Genomic DNA, 19,374 nt, shown 5'->3' on the forward strand with positions numbered 1-19,374 from the left:
ATTTACGTTTTTACAAATGTATTGATTTGCGATGAATGGAACATTCCAATCTCTCAGTCTGCCAGTTTGGTTTAACACAAGTAGGTAAATTTATGAGCCCTTGGAGAATAAACTTGCAATACTTTGACAATACGCGTCAGTGCGGTAATATATTATATTTATTTGGATTTTATAAACACACCTACTGTAGTGTTATTTATGTCAACAAACGACCAAACAATAGGCCTACCAAGGCTAAAATGCCTATGCATGCCTAGCCTAATATTCTATCTAGGCCTATTAGCTACAGCTTGAAGGCAGCAATACCAAATACTAAACTTCGACAGGCAACTGGAACTCATCTAGGCTAATTATGTTTTTTACAACAATTCCATGTCTTGTAGGTCAGTTCCCATTAATGAATCATAATTATACGCACGATCTAAAGCTAATTTAAATGCCTTTTTGATCTAAATTAATACATACAGTATCTCTCCAAAATTGTACTTCCATCGTGAAACCAGTCATAATCTTCGTGGGCGGCGAAAGTACAAAATAGGTGGCGCTGTTGTATTTCAAAAGCAATAGTAAAAAAAAAATATTTTCCAAAGACGAAAAGATTTTTTTTTTGTACACAAAAAAAATTACTATTAAACAACCGTGACCCACAATCGTCCAATCAAATTTATTTAGGTGTTATATAAAAACAAATAACCAATATATTCCAATACACAGAACTGTGTTATACATTACAATAGAGAGAAATGGCGAACCGCGATGACGTCACTCAAATTTCACCGAGTGGGTATAGATTGTAAACAAACCATTTCGCCACATGTTTTTGTATGGGAAATTCCGATGGGTTGAGTTAAAAAGGAAGGTAGAAAAGAACGTTTAAAACACACATAATAGCAGTATCTTTTTTTTTTGCAACACCCTTAACAATTTTAATGTTATATGGGCAAATCTTAACATATTTTATTTTAATTTGGATTGAATTAAGACTCGTTTTTGTTATATACTGTACCCAGCTCTAGGCCCTAGATAGTTGGCCTGTATGCTGTAGTACCTCGAGCCTAGCACGGATTATTGGTTATTATAATAATAATAATATTGGAAATTCGTTATTGCATACTGTATACTACTACTTTAGCTGCTAGGGTGCTGCTAGGCCTCTCCTAGCTAGGTAGTAGACTAAATAGAGCACCTCTAGTAGATGTAGGCCTAGCATTAGTTTCAGCTTGAAAACTGCCATTTTGTTATGTGGCTAGTGATGCTTCAGTCTAATGTAGACCAACAGATATGAGATATTTTTAGGAATATGATTGTGAATGATGGATGACTTTTATACATATTTCATTGTTTTATTGTGTAAATATACAAATACAACAAGAATTATGAGCGTTACAGCAACAACATTGGTTAGACGACGCCATAATTCACGTATAAACATAGGAAATGTGTCGCCCTCAACGGTTTGTTATGATTTTATACCCACTCGGATTTTAGACGTCGGTTCGCCATTTCTCTCTATTGAGGTATAGATTCTGTATTTATTGTATCAATTTGCTTTTCTTTAGGTTGTCATGTTACTACTGGAACAGGGTGCTCAACCAGGTTATGCAGATGCCGAGGGCAGGTAAATTTGACATTTAATTAAAATGAAGTGTTTACCAATAGTTGCACATATTATATATACTGTACCACCAGGGATGTATGTTGAAACTTTGTTATTATTATTATTAGTTTTATACAGTAGCACACACTAATTTTTATTAAATTATTATGTTGTTTCCATCTTAAAATGAATGTCGAGGGCTAGGTCATGTAAAGATTTGCGTCCCGTCTTCCGGCCGCTAAATGGAATGACACTACCATTGTTATTAAGGAAGGTTGCATCTTCTGGTCTTCCTGTGACTGACTCACACAGCTTGTGAGTTTAAAAATAGTGCACTTACAGTATTTTGTATCATGTGACCCACAATCATCCAATCAAATCAAATGAATATCTATTCAGGTGTTACAGTATTAACTGTTGGGGGTAAGTAATGCATGACACACAATAAGAAAAAAGAATGAATAAAGTCACAACTTTTCTACTCTTTAATGGAATACATGCAAAATAAAGTATTTATAAAAATTGTGATCACAATTTCATTTTGCATAGTAAGTTCAATTGTGATTCCTCATGTGTATTTTATGTAGTAAGGCACATAAGTATATGCAATTAAAAAATTAAATATATATCTCAGAATACAGTATATAATATTATATTGATGGATGGATTGATCCTGTAAGGATGACCTTTTGACTCCTTAGTATGTTGGTACCTTTCACACACCACAGTTCGCCCTCCAGAGAACTTTTGACACTGTCTGATAATTTGTTAATTATCAGTAATCTGGAAAACACATTTTTCTATCAATATTGAAAAGATTCGACATTAGATAATTAATAAATACAATCTATTTCTCAAGTTTCAACTTGTATAATACAATCTTGGTTCTAATCGTGGTATGGGCGCAGACATTTTTGTTCGGAAATCAAATTGAATTATTATATTAAAAATTTTAAGGGTCAATTTGTTAAATTAATCAGAGGCTGATAATATTTCACAGAACACAAAGTAGTGATTTTACTGTGTGCATAATTGAAATGCTTGTATTAAATCAATAGTGGAAATATTTCTGTAATTCTAAGAATTTTTTTTATAATTATCAATAAGTTCATGAGTGGAATATTTCATCATTAATGATCTTGTTACATACAGTAGGTAACACATTTAGATTGATGATTTAAAATTACTGGTATTGTTTTCAATGGGAGAGATTCTAATTTGAAATGAATTGAAAGAGACATCAGAATTTGTTTTTGTGTAATGAAAAAAATACTTACTATTAGTTTTACTTCATAGTTCTCTTGTACCAGGTACTCCTGCAAGTACAAGAATAATGGAATAAGAATAAAAGATTATTAGTTAAGTCCGGGTCAGGATCAGAAGACTAATTTTTGAGCATTTGAAGGTCACTTAACATACTCATTTAGGAGTGTGGGATTCAATTTGAGCATGGACTTTACTGAACATTATAATATTTATTTCCTTAAGGGAAAGAGAAATCCACAGTTCTGATCAAATAAGTAGTACCAAAAATAAGAACTAAATTTGATTTATTTCACTATTAGTATTACCATACAGTAGCTAGTAAGTACCAGGAGAGAATCTAAAATTTCGGAAATAATAATAGATTTTCAATAAGCCTACAGTAGTACTGTTGCTTTCAAAACAACAACAAACAAATCTTACTGTTTAAAAATATCAATATCATGGCTAGAAGAAGTAACAGTGATATTATTAAACATAACAACACGTTAAGACATCTGTCTCCACCAAAACCACCTCTGAGGATAAGATACCCGTCTACCCTTTCTTTCTGTAATATTTTAAAAAATCACAATATTCAGTATGCCTACATTTACATATGTTTAAAAAGATGTTCAAGAAAGAAGTGTTAGGGTGGCATTAGGAGCTAGGACTAAACATTCATTACAGTATTTGTAATACATATTTATTTATTTTATTTATTTATTTTATTTAATTTTATTTTAAAATAAAATAAATAAATAAAATAAATATGTATTACTTCCACACTAACACACACACATATGAAATCCGTCACAAAGAATGGACTATTTTAATGCCCTTCCAATTTAACACAAGCTGTTACAATCGCTAATGTAGAACGATCAACAGCTAATGTAGTAACGGAAATTTCCTCACAGCTAATGTAGTTACTATCATCAGCAAATGTAGAATTATTATATATTTTAAAAACCTTTGTCTTAATCAACTGCTTCTCGTGACCTATCATAAATACTTCCCTCTTAACAGACCACCTCTCATAAGGCCAAAAAAAAAAGTTTATGTTGCATACCCAAAAATATAGGGTAGGTAGGTAAGTAGGGTTTTTTTTAAATATTTTGTTAAAATTCCCTTCAAATTTCCATACTCTCCTAAACTAAGAATTCTGGAGTTTCCCAGCCGTAGGAATTTTTGTCAACAGGGCTGTTTTTATATAGTGGTCATACTCACGACTGGTGGTGGAGAGAGTTTGTAGAAGGATGCTGATGCAGCTGAAACCAAACCAAACTGGTTGGAATTTTCAGAGAACTATTTCATTATTAAAAGATTTAAAAACCAGAAACAGAATTAAATCAACTGCGCTATCTAAATAATATATCATTTTAGTCTTCGCAAAATAATATATTTGTATTTGTATGTTTTATTTATCAAAATAAAAAACAATTGGTTGGGACTTGTTCATGGGCTTGCTGTAAAGGAGGCGTTTCTCCAATTCCGCACTGGATGCACTATTATTACAGTAGTGATCGACTAGAGAAACAAATTCCGCTATTGAATTCATTTTTTTTTCTTTTTTCTTCTTTAAAGATGTATTGTCCCTTGAAACACAAAAAATGAAGGTCAAAATATTCTAAATTTAAATTGGCTGTATCAAAGTAATATTAAAGTTATTCACTTTAAGTCGAAAATTCGAGCTAAAAACAACAAGTTTACGTAATTAACAGGTAAATTAATTTGATTACATTTCATTTGGAAAATCGTCGCGAGCGAAAGTAAACAAAGATTTCAAACTACGAGTATGCATGGTGCTAATTAGGATTGTTTACAATTCATCACGGTTGAGAAGGTGTTTTCACACAGATTGCGAGGAAGTTTATGATTATGCATACAGAGTAGCCAAAACAATGAGATATGTTTTGATCGAAAACTTTGACTGGAAATCAAAGTTATTTTTTGAACAAAAAAACGTCTGTATTTCAGTTAAATGATTTTTTTTTCGACTCATTTTTGAGTCAAAAATTATTATGATGCTTCAAAATGATCCACTTTTGTCAAAATCTTTTATTTTTTATTTTTTGGGAATTAGTCAATGGGACAATACATCATATAAAAATGTCAGGTGTATTTTTAAGGTCAGTTGCATTATGCCAACAGAAGGTTTTTTTTCCTAAGCTACCACCTTTTTTGGAAATAAGTATTGGATTGGCTGCCATAAGATTGGATCTCCTGGTGAATTTATTAAATTATTAAAATGAACCTTGAGTCTATTTGGTGGTCGCTTACGAGAAGTGTCTTTTACGTTGAGTGGTTTTTGGGAGAGGTGATGGGTGCTTGCTTACTATAGATGGTCGCTTTAGGGAGGTGGTCGCTTAAATAAAGATTTTGTAAAAAACATTACTTCTACTTGCTGGTGATAACAACTACATTAGTTATGAGATAAGTTTTGTTACTACACATTTAAATAGCTGTTGTATAAAATTGTATTGACATTTCTGATGTTTACGTAACCATGTACAGTAATTTTTTTTACAAATAATAAATTATTAAAGACCCATTCCCTACAATTTGTACATTTTGTAAAAATAATGCATATATATTACTTTAAAAACATTAAACCAGGTCATTCCTTGTCTTAAATGTACGTTTTATGGTAAATTATGATAAAAAGAGAGAAACAATGCACTACCTAAGTAGCTTGCCGTCTTTAGGCCTAGCCTATTTATTCATAGATTCTAAACAACGAGGTGAACTTTTTTTTAATTACATATTCTGGAAGTTGATGAGTTGTAGATATCGGATCATGAATCGATATGGCTAACCGGACATTGTGACGTCATCGTATGGCCACACGAATGTAAAATATAGGATTTTTGTCTCTTTCGTTATTGCTCATAATATTCAATGGAGCGCATCACGCCTATCTGTATTCCGTTTTCTCCGAGATTTTAATATTGTCTAGGTCAATCAACTATCTTACGCATGAGTTAAAAATATTTTAATTTTTATGACGTCATCATGCCTAAAAATTATAATTAATAGGGTCATTAATTTCATCTTTACAGTAAATTTTAATCTGTTATAGCTCGTAAGATTAAAACGTTTTCTGGAAGCTATTGGACTGTAGATACGAATTAATGTGAACATTTTGCCAATCGGATGTTGTGAAGTCATCATATGGCCAGTTAAATAAAAAAAGTCGTATTTTCATATTTTGCGTCATAGTTCATCACATTTAAACGAGCACGCATCCATATTCTACGTATTCAAATTTCTTCTACGTTAATATGTTGTTGGTGAGATAATGTCCTTCCGAAATTGCTATCTTAGTGTTTAATTTTAATACCGTCGCCATGTTAAAAATTGGAATAAATGGTGGGTCCCGTAATTTCACCTATTCTACACTGTATGTAATAGGTATACAGATTATACTGTATATACTATATGACACAAAATAGCACTAACAATATATGATATTCTTCAGTTCAGGTCATAATGCCATAATCTTTTTCTGTGTGCAATATTCCAACGTATGACGTGCACGTGGCGTTTCTCGTGCGGATAACTAACTCGTCAAAGTGACGAGTTTCATGTCTAGTTAAATTTGATTTTTAAAAAATTAAAGTAAAGACATCTTTTATTTTAATGTCTCTTATTGTATATTTGAAGAATTTTTTCGCTTTTCATTGATCATAAACTTAAAGACCCCTTCCCTGCAATTTTGGACGTTTTTTGGAAAATAATACATATATATCACTTTAAAAACATTAAACCATGTCATTCCTTGTCTTAAATGTACGTTTTATGGTAAATTATGATAAAAAGTGAGAAACAATGCACTACCTAAGTAGCTCGCGGCGATCGACCTCTCGTGGACGGTCTCAGGCCTAGCCTAGCTAGGCTTAGTTTTGTAGGCCTAGCTGGTAAACATCGGTAACGTACGAACATCGTACGCTAGCTATATACCTAGCCTGACGTTGTATAGTTGCTGCATTAATTGTCTTTCTATTTTTGCCAGACTCCGTTGATACAAATTGGGGAAAACCCGGTATTTTCGCTGAAAAGTTAGGAGTCTTCCATTTGTTTTGGCTTCACGATCGATCGAAAAGTGGGCGAATTACAGGTGAAAAACAAAAATATCAATCCGCGCGCAATGCATTTTGGGATTTATAGCGGGCCGCTATAATTATTAAAATCGATTTATTTTTCACATTTTTAACCGTTTAAAGACAAAAAAAGTTATCGCAATAGGACCATATAGTATTATTTTTACATTAAATATAGTTTGTGATCTTAAATTAGATCTAAAAAACGTAGGGAATGGGGCTTTAAGAGATTCAACTCACTTTGCAATCCTGCTGCTGTCCCGCCCAACAATCTATGTATGTGATTGCATCCCATGCTGAAAGTGAGAAATCTGGATTACAACATTTCCCACTGTAGAATTTGAATGCTTTAGCATTCAATTCGCTTACTAGCATTCACAGTGTAACAGTGTACCAATATTTGAATGTGGCTAAGCCAAAGCTTTGGTAAGGGTACTGCTTACGGCCCCAGCTTTGTTCTTTTAACTAAAAGCTATGCTGTACCCTAAAGGCTTCAACGAATTACAATAGTGAGTTAAGAAGTTTCATTTCAAATACAGTCGACTCCGCCTAAGTCGAATTTGCGTAAGTCGAAAAATCGCGAAAGTCGAATTTTTATGAAAGTCCCAATTCTTTCCTATACATTACTGTGTAATTAGGTGATCATTTAGAATAAAATGATCACCTATTGTTATTGTATGAAATCTTTATTTTTTAGTTATCCGCTTAGTAGCGGATAACTCCTTGTAACTGTCCTGTTTCATCATCTTTTTTTTTTTTTTTTTTTTCTGTATTCTTCTTTCTTTCTGTCATTTTTGTGTCTCGCGTAACTCAAAAACGTGTAAACATAACATTTCATAACTTTGTCAACATGTGGGCATTTACGTGAAATTGTGCACCTCCTATTTTTGAATGACGTCAGAGTTGCGCAACATGACTTACGCGCGTTTTTCCGAATTTTGCGTATTTAACATAGATCGAAAACCATATAACAATTTAAATTGAAACTGAAAAAAAAGTTTAAGTTATATCTTGCGCTAACTGACTATGGGGAAAAAATGGCATGTTTCACACGAAGTTACGCGCGCACGCGCGTTTAAAATTTTAAATTGCGAAAAATCAATTTCTAATCAACTTTCTACGCGTTTCATGTCATTTTAAGCATGTAAAAAATTCCCACTCGCGCGCTTTTTTTTACGCGCGCGGTGCGAACGTAGCGTTGAAAACAATTTTTCTCTCGTGATTTATGTTTTCAAGCCTTTTATAGTAATTTTACCAACTTTGAAACAATTTCGACTTCAAATTACGTCATACGGGCACGTCGAATTGGATAATTTATGTGCGTTTTTTAGGAAAAAGTTCAAAAATTTGTCAAAATTATACAGTACCTTTTTTTAAACAATCATAGATTCTAAACTACGAGGTGAACTTTGTTTAAATTACATATCCAGGAAGATGATAAGTTGTAGATAAGGAATCATGCATTGATATGGCAAACCGGACATTGTGATGTCATCGTATGGCCACGCGAATATAAAATATAGGATTTTGGTATCTTTCGTCATAGCGCATCTCATTTAATAGAGCGCCTCTCCACTTATCCGTATTCCATTTTAACCCAGATTTTGAAATTTTCTAGGTCAATCAACTATCTTACGCAAGAGTAAAAATTTTTTTAATTTTTATGACGTCATCATGTCTAAAAATGTAAATAACGTGGGTCACTTATATTTATCTTTACAGTAAATTTTAATCTGTTATAGCTCATCAGAATAAAATGTGATAATCACGATTAAAACGTTTTCTGGAAGCTATTGGATTGTAGATACGAATTCATGTAAACATTTTGCCAATCGGATGTTGTGACGTCATCATATGGCCAGTTGAATAAAAAAAGACGTATTTTCATATTTTGCGTAATAGTTCATCACATTTAAAAGGGTGCGCATCTATATTTTACGTATTCAAATTTCTTCTACACGTTAATATGTTGTTCCTGAGATAATTTCCTTCTGAAATTGCTATCTAAGTGTTTCATTTTGATACCGTTGCCATGTTAAAAATTGGAATAAATGGCGGGTCCCGTAATTTCACCTATTCTACACTGTATGTAATATGTATACAGATTATACTGTTTGCATGTATATACTATATGACACAAAATTGACAGAATTCAGCACTAACAGCATATCATATTCTTCAGTTCTTGTCATAATGCCATAATCTTTATCTGTGTGCAATATTCCAACGTATGACGTGCACGTTGCGTTTGTCGTGGTGCGGATAACTAACTCGTCAACGTGACGAGTTTCATGTCTAGTCTTTTTATTGTTTCTGTACACTATTTTGTGTAACAATTATCTCAAAAAGTTTAATGTCAATGATTACCAAAATTTCAGAATATCTTTCAAATAATATAACTTAATCCTAATCAGCTTTCCAGCGTGATCACTCATCCGTGACGTCATTTATACGCCATTTTGTGAAATCACATTATCAATCATATCTCCATAATTCATTATGACATATTAATGAAATTCACTACAGGTAAACTTCAGGTCAAGGGTAAAAATATTAGCAAATAAAAAGTTGCGCGTTCCAAGGTCATGCACGTGAAATCGCGCGTTAAAAATTTAAAACGCCCAAAATTAGGTTTTGATCAATTTAGAGCATGAATTAGGCCATTTGCGCGTTTCAAAAAATTACTGCGCAAAATGCGTTTTTGTGCGCACGATTCTTAAAATGCGTAAAAAATAAAATTTGATGTATAAATCACATTCTACTCACAATCCTTAGTACATTCACCAATTTTGAGTCCATTCCGACTTAAAATAACGCTATTTTTGCACACATTTTAGTATGTGCTTGCTCAATTAATTATCTTTCTCATAAGTTGTCAACATTTTTATTTTGATGACGTCATCACGCGTAAAAACTTGAATAACTTAGGTCGTGTAATTTCAGCTACACCATACATTTGAATATCTTATAGCTCCTCAGAATTAAAGGTGACCTTGAAGATTATAATTTATTATGAAAGCTGATGAAATGTAGATATGAATTCATATAAAAATTAAGCCTATCGGATGTTGTGATGTTATCATATGGCCAGTTGAAGTTAAAAAGTAGTTTTTAAATTTCTTTAGTCGAAGTTATACAAATTTCAAAGAGCGCGCATTGCGCTTCTACGTGTCAAATTCTCTTCCAATCCTTATATTTATTTGCTCAATTCATTATCTTTCGAAATTGTCATCTTCGAGTTTATTTTGATAATTCCATCATACCAACAAATTTGAACTTGATGTGTGTCCCATAATTTCACCTATGCTACACTGTATATAGATATACAGTATATACTGTACATTGTATATGGCATATAATAGGCATAACTCAGCAATATAAGCGTATAATAGGATGGCATACATCAACATTTTCCTATCGTATGTTAACGTACGTACATGTTTAAAAAAAATTAATTTTATTAAAATGATAAAAATGATCACCTATAATTCGTCAAAGTGACGAATTAAATTCTAGTTTTTATTTGTAAGTCGAATTTTTCTAAGTCGAAATTCGTCTAAGTCGACGTCTTTTTGCGGTCCGCATACACACATTCTTTAGTGATTTATATTATATCGTATAAGTCGAAGTCACAAATCACGCGGCAACAACGCGCTAAAAAAGCCGATGAAACGTACGTAATTCGATAAACAAACGACAGAGGGGATAATGTGGGACCATATCGGTTCTCTCAAGCAGGTTGTATAGTATAGTATAGGCGGCGTCCTACAACTCGCGCTAGTGTATAGTGTATGAGTCGAGTTGTTTCAGAGTTGAGAACTTGAGCGGCATTTTGTGGGTACCCATTTTGTGCTAGACAGATGGCAATAAATAATGGATACCAATTTCGAATAAGAACCGAAATGTATTTACTGTATCATACGTTTTCGTATTGTTTCGGGCTTAAACCATAAAAGAAAATTCAGTTTATCATTGCTTAGCATTTATTAGGCCTAGCTAGCTAGCTAAGCAAACTCAATTCAAGAAGGCTCATCGCGTGGGCCGCGATCGCGACAGGGCAGGGTCTACTACTACTCTAGGCCTAGCCATATCGCGGCTAGTGAGTGAGCCTAGGCCTAGCATTTTTTTTGCAAATCTGTAAGTCGAAGTTCGCGTAACTCGAATTTTTATACCGGTCCCATTAGATTCGACTTAGGCGGAGTCGACTGTATTTATTTTGAGTGAGATAATTGTTGACTTTAATATTAGGCTGGCTTTGGTTGGAACATGGCGTTGTTCTTTTCAATACAGCCATAATAATAATACACGCCCAAAGCTAAGATGGTGAAAATTACTCATTCTATTTTAGTTTGTTGAACTTCTTGAAGCAACTATTAGCAATCAAATATATACAATAAACACTTACCGTTTGAATTTGGGATATTATTGGGGTATCTATTCATCTTGTAACTCAGTTCTCTTATTTAAATGAATGCACATGAGTTCCTCACACAGCCATGGCTTTGTGCTTTGTTGTTGTTAAATTGCGCCCTCAATGTAAGAAAATGATGACGTCATCGGTCATTTAAGCGTACGTTAAATCAAGGGAACGTAAAATCAGGGTACGTAAAACGAAGGTTCTACTGTAGTTTGATAGTAAGGGTAAACTTTATATACATTGGAATGCACCAAAATTTACACCAACATGCATGCTATACATTTTATAAATCAGTCACAACCCTAAAGAATATGCCATTTTAATGAAGAATGGATCATCAATAATAATTGGGGAGACAGAAAGGTTTCACCTGCACCCTCTAGCAAACTATGTTTTTTTGCAAAAAATTGGGATGCTTGGTCAGTACAGGGGCCAAAAGGTCAATATGGTCAAAGTTTGGACTGTGCGTAACTTGGTAACTACTGGGTGTATTGGAATATTGTTTGTGCCAAACTACTCAGAAGACCCATATTTCTATTCACTCTAATGGGAAACTTTTGCCAAAAGTGGACGGAAACCCCTTTTCTGACCACTGGTAAAAAAATTGGCCATATGAATATCTTAGCAACCACTGATCACAATTGACAATTGTGGTCTCAAATTACTCGGAAAGTATATGTTTATATTTGTTCTACATTACGTGTACAGCCCCATTAGAGAATGTGTTCATTTTTACCTGAAGTTTTTCAAAACTTAAAAACGGGTAAATGTCACTTAACCTCCTACTGTGACATGTGTTTATTTAAGTCCAACTTTGATAGGCAGGTCATTAAACTATTTGATCATTGCTGAATTCTGCTAGTTTTTGCCTGACCATTGACCTTGCATACTGAAGAATGTACCTTGTCCTAATCAATCAATTACAAGAGAGCTAATAAAATCACAGGGGTATAATAGGATTCAGGTAATTAATCACCTGCTTAGTTGATTTATCTGATAAGGATTTTGACCAAAAAGTTCTAATGGGGATGTACACCTTATGTAATGTAATAAAAATCATAAAACTGTCAATAAACCCTTTATTTTGACCTTTGACATATAGCTGGCACAAATATTTTTGGCTTAGAGCACACTTTTTATATATCAGAAATTGTTGGGCAATTATGGTCTTAGTTGGTTTTAAAATACTCAGACGATACATATTTCTATTCACTTTAATGGACAACTTTTGCCAAAAAGATCCAGCCACTGATACCCACAGCATTGTCATTTTTTTCAGTAGTTTGCCTTTGGATTTATATAACAAAGAAATATTTAAATAAAAAGAAAACTTTCATTGTAAAGGTTATTTATTTAATACTACTGGGTTTGGTCAGAATTATGTTTAAATGTTAATAGTAATTACCACATTATTTTACAAATTATTATTATTATACTCTTCTAAAAAGCATTGGGCAACAGATCGTTGTTTTTTTTTACTTAAAATTGTATGTACAGTACAGTAGGCCTATAAATAGTTCAGTATGTTGTACTGTCCCTAGAAAAAAGGTATTTAAAGTTATTTCTGTAAAACTACAGCGTTTAGTCAGTAAAATATGTTTTAGGTAAATTCCAACCATATCATACGTTGAAAAGTTTTTATTATTTGGCTTATATAAGTTTTAAGTGAAACTCTTAAACAATTGTTTTGTGTTAGTTCGATTAAGTTAAACTTTATTCAATTAAGCATGTTGTTTTGGGGTTTTTTTTGCTGCTGGTGGTATCTACAATATCTAAGGTAGGCTATACATGGGGTAAATGGGGTCTCTAGTCGAACTTTAGAGGAGTCTGCCAGGGCCAAGGCAGTGTACAGATAGTCTGTAATAGGTCATTTGGTATTGCTTACAATGTGCTAAATCATATAACATTGGTTGCTGGTGGTATCTACAATATCTAAGCTGGGCTAGTTGGGAAAAGGGGGTTCTCTAGTCTAACTTTAGAGGGGTCTGCCAGGGCCAAGGCAGTGTACAGATAGTCTGTAATAGGTCATTTGGTATTGCTTACATTGTGCTAAATCATATAAAATTGGTTGCTGGTAGTATCTACAATATCTAAGCTGGGCTAGTTGGGGGAAGGGGGAGGGGATCTCGTCTAACTTTAGGGTGTCTGGTACTTGCGATGCAGCAGACAATTAGTCTGTTGTTATCCATTTAGTATTGTATGAACAAAACTTGTTCATTTGGCATTAATTTTCAGTGGTACCTCACTCATCTACGCTAGCCCCATTTTAGGCCCTCCCTCGGGGGGTCTGGCGGGCCTATTGTAATTCAATTCAACTTTATTTCGTCCACATAGGGAAATATTTTTGAGTGCTTTTCACGTTATATTGACGATTATTTACCTCTAATCATTCACAACTTGCTAGGCCTCAACACACCTGCACACAACAATTAATACCGATGTCCACCTTTGTTATGAACAATGGCTGGGCATTCAGCCTGAAATTGCCGGCCTACTCGATTGTAGACGCTGTAGGAACAATGGTACTACTCATCTCAAATACAGTGGTGCAAGAGTTCCATACTTTTCAGCTAGATCTTGTGTCTCAACTTTTCAACCTACGCTTATCAAGTGTGGCGACATCGAAGTCAATCCCGGACCAACGATCGGCCAACATGTTTTGAATTCCACACGCTCTACCACGTCTAGTCATCAAAATCAAAACAATAACAACAACACTCCTAAGCTCTACTATCAGAACATTAGAAGCATAAAAAATAAATTACCGTAGATGTATAGAACTCTGAATTGCAAGGTCATCTTTTAAATAATTCATTTGACTTCGTTTGTTTCTCTGAAACATGGCTCAATTCATTTGTTTCCGACTCAGAATTATACTGTCCTGGTTTCACCATACATAGTAAAGACAGAAACGATGGTAGAAGGGGAGGCGGAATTATGTTGCTTACCTCCAACAAGTTGAAATCGAGACGATTGGTCCATCTTGAACATAAAGATGTGGAATTACTATGGACTGAAATCAAAATGAGTAAAAGTAAGGTTGTACTTATCGGAGTCGTCTATAGAGCACCAAACAGCAATCGTGAGAGTATTTTAAAAATCGCCCAATTGGTTGAAGATGCAATGTCTACTTACCCCCGGCATCAACTCATCTTGGTATGAGATCTTAACCTTCCCAACATTAAGTGGACAACTGATGGTACGGGATCAGCATCCACAAATTCAATTGGTGAATTATTCATTAACAGCTTGTTGAACGGTCTTAATTTGATCCAATGTAATGTAACAATAATATTCTTGATTTAATTTTATGCAATTCTAAGGAACTTATTTCTGACATTGTTGTTGGTCAAGATATTTTTTCTTCTGACCATCGCTCTCTTATATTGTCTTTAAATTTTTATGTAACCAATATTAGTCATAATAGATTATATAGAAAATCTTATAATTTTAAAGCAATTAATAACAGCGACTTTATTGATCATTTCCACAAAGTTCCTTTTGATATCATTAACACCGAAGACAATGTTGACGATTGTGTTACTGTTTTTTACGATTTAATTGACGCCGCCCTCTGCGATCTTGTCCCCATCAAAACATTCAGACGCCAAATGTCGCCATGGTTTGACCATGAAATTAGAGCTATCTTGAAACGTAAAGAACACCTTTTCAGAATGTGGAAAAAACATAAACTAATACACTTTAAAAATGATTTCATTACGGCCAGAAAAACGTTCAAAAAGCTTGCCAAAAAGAATTACTCACAATATATCCGTTCCCTCTCTGATAGCATAAAATCTAATCCCAAGCGCTTTTGGACATAGATCAAGACGAAAACAAAAACGTCGTCTTATCCGTCTGTTTTGAACTACGGGGACAAGGACGCGGAGAGTGCGAAAGATAAAGCTATTTTGTTTAATTCATTTTTTCATTCTGTTTTTCAAAAATCTAGTTTAAGTATCACTGACCAACATCATGCTCTCCCTGAATCATCTCTTGATTATTTAAGTATACCTGATATTCAGCCGGATTCTGTTTACAAATTGCTTACGTCTATCAAACCACATAAAGCTTCTGGCTGTGATGAGCTGAGTAACCATGTTTTAAAAGTTTGTGCGAAACCTCTCTCTATTCCTAACAAATCTCTGACTTTTGGTAAATTCCCATCTTTCTGGAAACAATCTAATGTTGTTCCTATCCACAAATTTGGTTCCAAGAAATCCGTCACCAATTACAGACCGATTTCAATTTTGCCTACCATCTCAAAACTTTTCGAACGAGTCATGTATAATCACATTTGGTCCCATGTTCATCCTACCATCTCTCCCTATCAGCATGGTTTCGTTCCCAACAGGTCATGTGAAACAAATCTTGCTTGTCTTCTGACAACTGTGTATGATGCCATCAAGGGCAGAGCACAATGTGATGTCATATATACTGACTTCTCAAAAGCTTTTGATTTGGTGCCACACAATCTTCTTATTTTTAAACTTCAACGACTTGGTTTTAATCCTCATCTTTTGTCCTGGTTCAGAAGCTATTTGGATGGTAGACGTCAACGTGTAGTTATCGATGGCGAGGCATCTGAGTGGCTTCCAGTTCATTCCGGTGTTCCTCAGGGGTCAATCCTCGGTCCCCTCCTTTTTAATTTGTATGTGAACGATATTCCATCGCTGTTTCGCTATTCAGATTGTCTTATGTTTGCTGACGATCTAAAAATTATTAAAATTATCAACAGTTATGAAGATGCTGAAATGCTTCAGGGAGACCTTACTAAATTTAGTTCCTGGTCCACTTGGCATGATGTTAAACTCTTCCAAGTGCAATATTTTGTCCTTTACTTTAAATAAAAATAAAATTGTTTATGTCTATTCCGTCGACGACAAACCTATTAATAAGGTGCATCAGCATCGTGATCTCGGTATTATTTTAGATAGTTCCCTTACTTTTTCTTTTCATGTTAACATCTTCTAAATAAATGCAATAAGCTGCTTGGGCTGATGTGGCGCAATGGAAAATATCTCAGTCGTTCTTCCAAAGTTTATCTATATATCACCTTAATCCAACCTAATTTAGACTTTTGTTCTGTTATTTACAATTCAATCTCCAAAACTCAAGCCTCACGTATTGACCGACTCTATTCTAGATTTTTGCGCTACATCAGCCACAATCAGAATAACCTTTTTAAATGTAACAATCTTTATAATTGTGATGATACAAAAATATATCCCCCTTTATTGCGTAGATGTCACAATGATCTTATTTTTCTTTTTAAATGTCTTCATTCTATTTTTGACTGCAACTTTATCTCCAATTTCGGTATTCGTGTTCCCGCCCGTAATTTAAGAAACAACAATATCCTTTGTGTTCCCTTTTGTAGAGTCAATGTTCTCAAAAATGGTTACATCAGTAGATTAAGTTTATATTATAATAGTTTAGTCCAGGCCCATCCCCATATTGACATTTTTAGTCGCGTGGACGCGACTCTATAGTTCACTATGTCGGTCGGTTGGTCTGTCTGTCTGTCGGTCCGGTATCACTATGCGTTTTATCGCTTTCTGACCTTATCTTGATATCAGTTTAATCACAGTATATTCCTTATGGCCAGGAATCGATGTGGTTATGTTTTCACGGTGCGCAATAAAAAATTACGCGGTCTACGCACGATTTAACGAAATCACGTTTGTAATCATATCTTCACAACCATGAATCACAATTAAATAAAATTTGGTACTCATAAATTTCAGGGCATAAATCATCATATGGCAATACAATAACGTGCGTAGCGCATGTAACGCATGCGTACGCGCGCTTAAAATGTTCAAAAATTTATTTTCGATGAAATAAGAGTACGTTTCAGGAAATTTTAAGCATTTACAAAATTGCCATGAGTGCGCATATTTTTGCGCGCGCACTGCGCGTTAAATGTTTTTACACACTCTTTTTGCACACTCTTTTTGCCCGATTTCTGTTTTCTTGACTTACTTTTCAAATCGAAATTACGTTATACGAGCACGTCAAAAGTGACAGGTTACGCACGTGTAAATTAAAAAATATAAATGTTTTTAAACATTTCAACATTTTTAAACATGTTCAGTAATTTCGGTCAGTATAGTTCACTATGTCGGTCAGTATAGTTCACTATGTCGGTCGGTCTGTCTGTCGGTCCGGTATCACTATGCATTGTAACACGCGACTTAATGGCTGTTGGCCTTGTTAATTCCAATCTTTATCTGTTTCGTCGTAATTTAAGTGTTTCTGAGTTGTTGTAATTGTATTGTATCTGTTAAACCAAGCTGTAAGTGGCGAATTTGTTTCTGCTGTTGTTTCTGGTTTAAAAAAAAAAAAAAAATATATATATATATAAAACGTTTTATATAAAAATAATTAATTACAATATTTAAAAACACTATATATTATTTAACAATGTACTAAGTATGAACATAAAACTACTTTTGACTATATATATAATAAAAAACCGCAATACATCAAAAATTACAAATTATGGAATATCATTTAACAGTCTAATGGAATACGGAACAAAAGAATTAAAATATCGCATTAGCCTACTATTGCATGATCTCAGCACATTTAGTCTTTTTGATATCATTTTAACATAATATTTATTTAAAGGGTGGTTTGAGTCGTCGCATATTTTCATAGCCTTCTTATGATTTTGTTGTAAAGGTCATCCAAATTATGTCTAGATCCTGTGATCCTACCTACTTTATTTAATATTCGTTGTAATCTGGTTTTTTCTTCTGTTCTACATCCACAGAACCAGGCAACACAACAGAAAGTGAGCACACTCTCAACTATCGAAGAGTAAAATAAATTTAATACAGTTCTATCTACCCCATAATTTCTCAGTTTTCTGAGAAAGAACAGTCGTGTTTTTCCTTTTTTTATAGTATTTTTACAGTGTTTCTCCCAGCTAAATTTGTTATCAACAGTCACACCTAGGTATTTGTAGCTTTCAACAGATTCAATTTCCTGATTATTAATTTTTAGGGGAGCTAGAGGAGTACATTTTTTTCGAAAATTAATTATTACTTCTTTGGTTTTCTTTTCGTTTAGTAAGAGGCAATTTGCCTTACACCAATTCGAAAAAGCAACGATTTCATCATGATATTCAGTTTCACTAGCTCTGTTTTTTAATAGGCCAACAATGGCGGTGTCATCCGCGTATTTTAAATAATGTATGCTACTAGAAGTTGACTTACAGTCATTGGTCTATAAAATAAATAAGAGGGGGCTTAACAGACATCCTTGGGGTGATCCTATATTCGTGTTGATCCTATATTCGTGTTGATCACACTCGACTTATAGTTACCAAGAGATACCTTCTGTGTTCGATTGCATAAGAAACTTTCAATCCATTTAATTATGGATGGGTTCACCTCTAACTCAATCAACTTATCTATTAAGATGGCAGGATTAAAGGTATTAAATGCTGAGGAGAAGTCAGCAAAGGTTACTCTCGCATAACAACTTAAGTTATTTGTATGCTGGTTTAACAGTTGGGTAAGAGTTAGGATCGCATCATCGACAGATCTGCATGATTGGTATGCAAACTGATATGGATCAATTAAATGGGATAAGGGAGTAATAATTAAGTTACACATAAATTTTTCAAAACATTTCATTACTGTCGAGGTTAAGGCTATTGGGCGGTAGTCATTCAAAATCTTAGGGTTTGGAATTTTGGGTACTGGAATAACAGATGCATCTTTTCAGACCGATGGTACAATATGATTATCTAACGACAGTTGAAACAGTTAAAAGGAATAGACAGTTCATGGGCACATGTCCTCAGAATACAGCCGCTAATGTTATCAGGACCACTTGCTTTATTTCGTTTCACTTTTTTGAACAACTTTTCAATTTTCCATGGTTGAATCTTAACTTGTTCGCTAATAATAATATTTGGAGTCAGATTGGTACAATTGGTAGGACTGGCATTCCCAAATCGCGCAAAGTGCTTGTTTAGGTCATTAACAAATTTATCACCGTCA

General features: G+C 33.9%; 3 protein-coding genes across 4 annotated transcripts in view; 2 read left to right on the plus strand and 1 right to left on the minus strand.

Moving 5' to 3' along the window:
- LOC140055996 (tRNA endonuclease ANKZF1-like) overlaps positions 1-19,374 on the plus strand; it is a 344,549-nt gene that overhangs the window by 243,536 nt on the left and 81,639 nt on the right. The window lies entirely within an intron of this gene.
- LOC140056049 (large ribosomal subunit protein eL43) overlaps positions 1-19,374 on the minus strand; it is a 220,534-nt gene that overhangs the window by 5,173 nt on the left and 195,987 nt on the right. The window contains exon 1 of one of the 2 annotated variants that reach the window (XM_072101282.1): positions 466-522. The exons of the other annotated variant lie outside the window; for it this stretch is intronic. Within the exon in view, the coding sequence (XP_071957383.1) occupies positions 466-507 (42 nt within the window). The 5' untranslated portion in view covers positions 508-522. Of the gene's footprint in view, positions 1-465; positions 523-19,374 lie in introns of those variants that run through there. 2 annotated transcript variants of the gene reach the window in all.
- The window catches only part of LOC140056042 (rabankyrin-5-like), a 28,786-nt gene that overhangs the window by 2,940 nt on the left and 6,472 nt on the right, over positions 1-19,374 (plus strand). The window contains exon 4 of the mRNA XM_072101269.1: positions 1,560-1,618. Within this exon, the coding sequence (XP_071957370.1) occupies positions 1,560-1,618 (59 nt within the window). The remainder of the gene's footprint in view (positions 1-1,559; positions 1,619-19,374) is intronic.

The sequence above is a fragment of the Antedon mediterranea genome, chromosome 1 (assembly GCF_964355755.1).
Source record: "Antedon mediterranea chromosome 1, ecAntMedi1.1, whole genome shotgun sequence".
In the NCBI taxonomy this organism is placed as follows: domain Eukaryota; kingdom Metazoa; phylum Echinodermata; class Crinoidea; order Comatulida; family Antedonidae; genus Antedon; species Antedon mediterranea.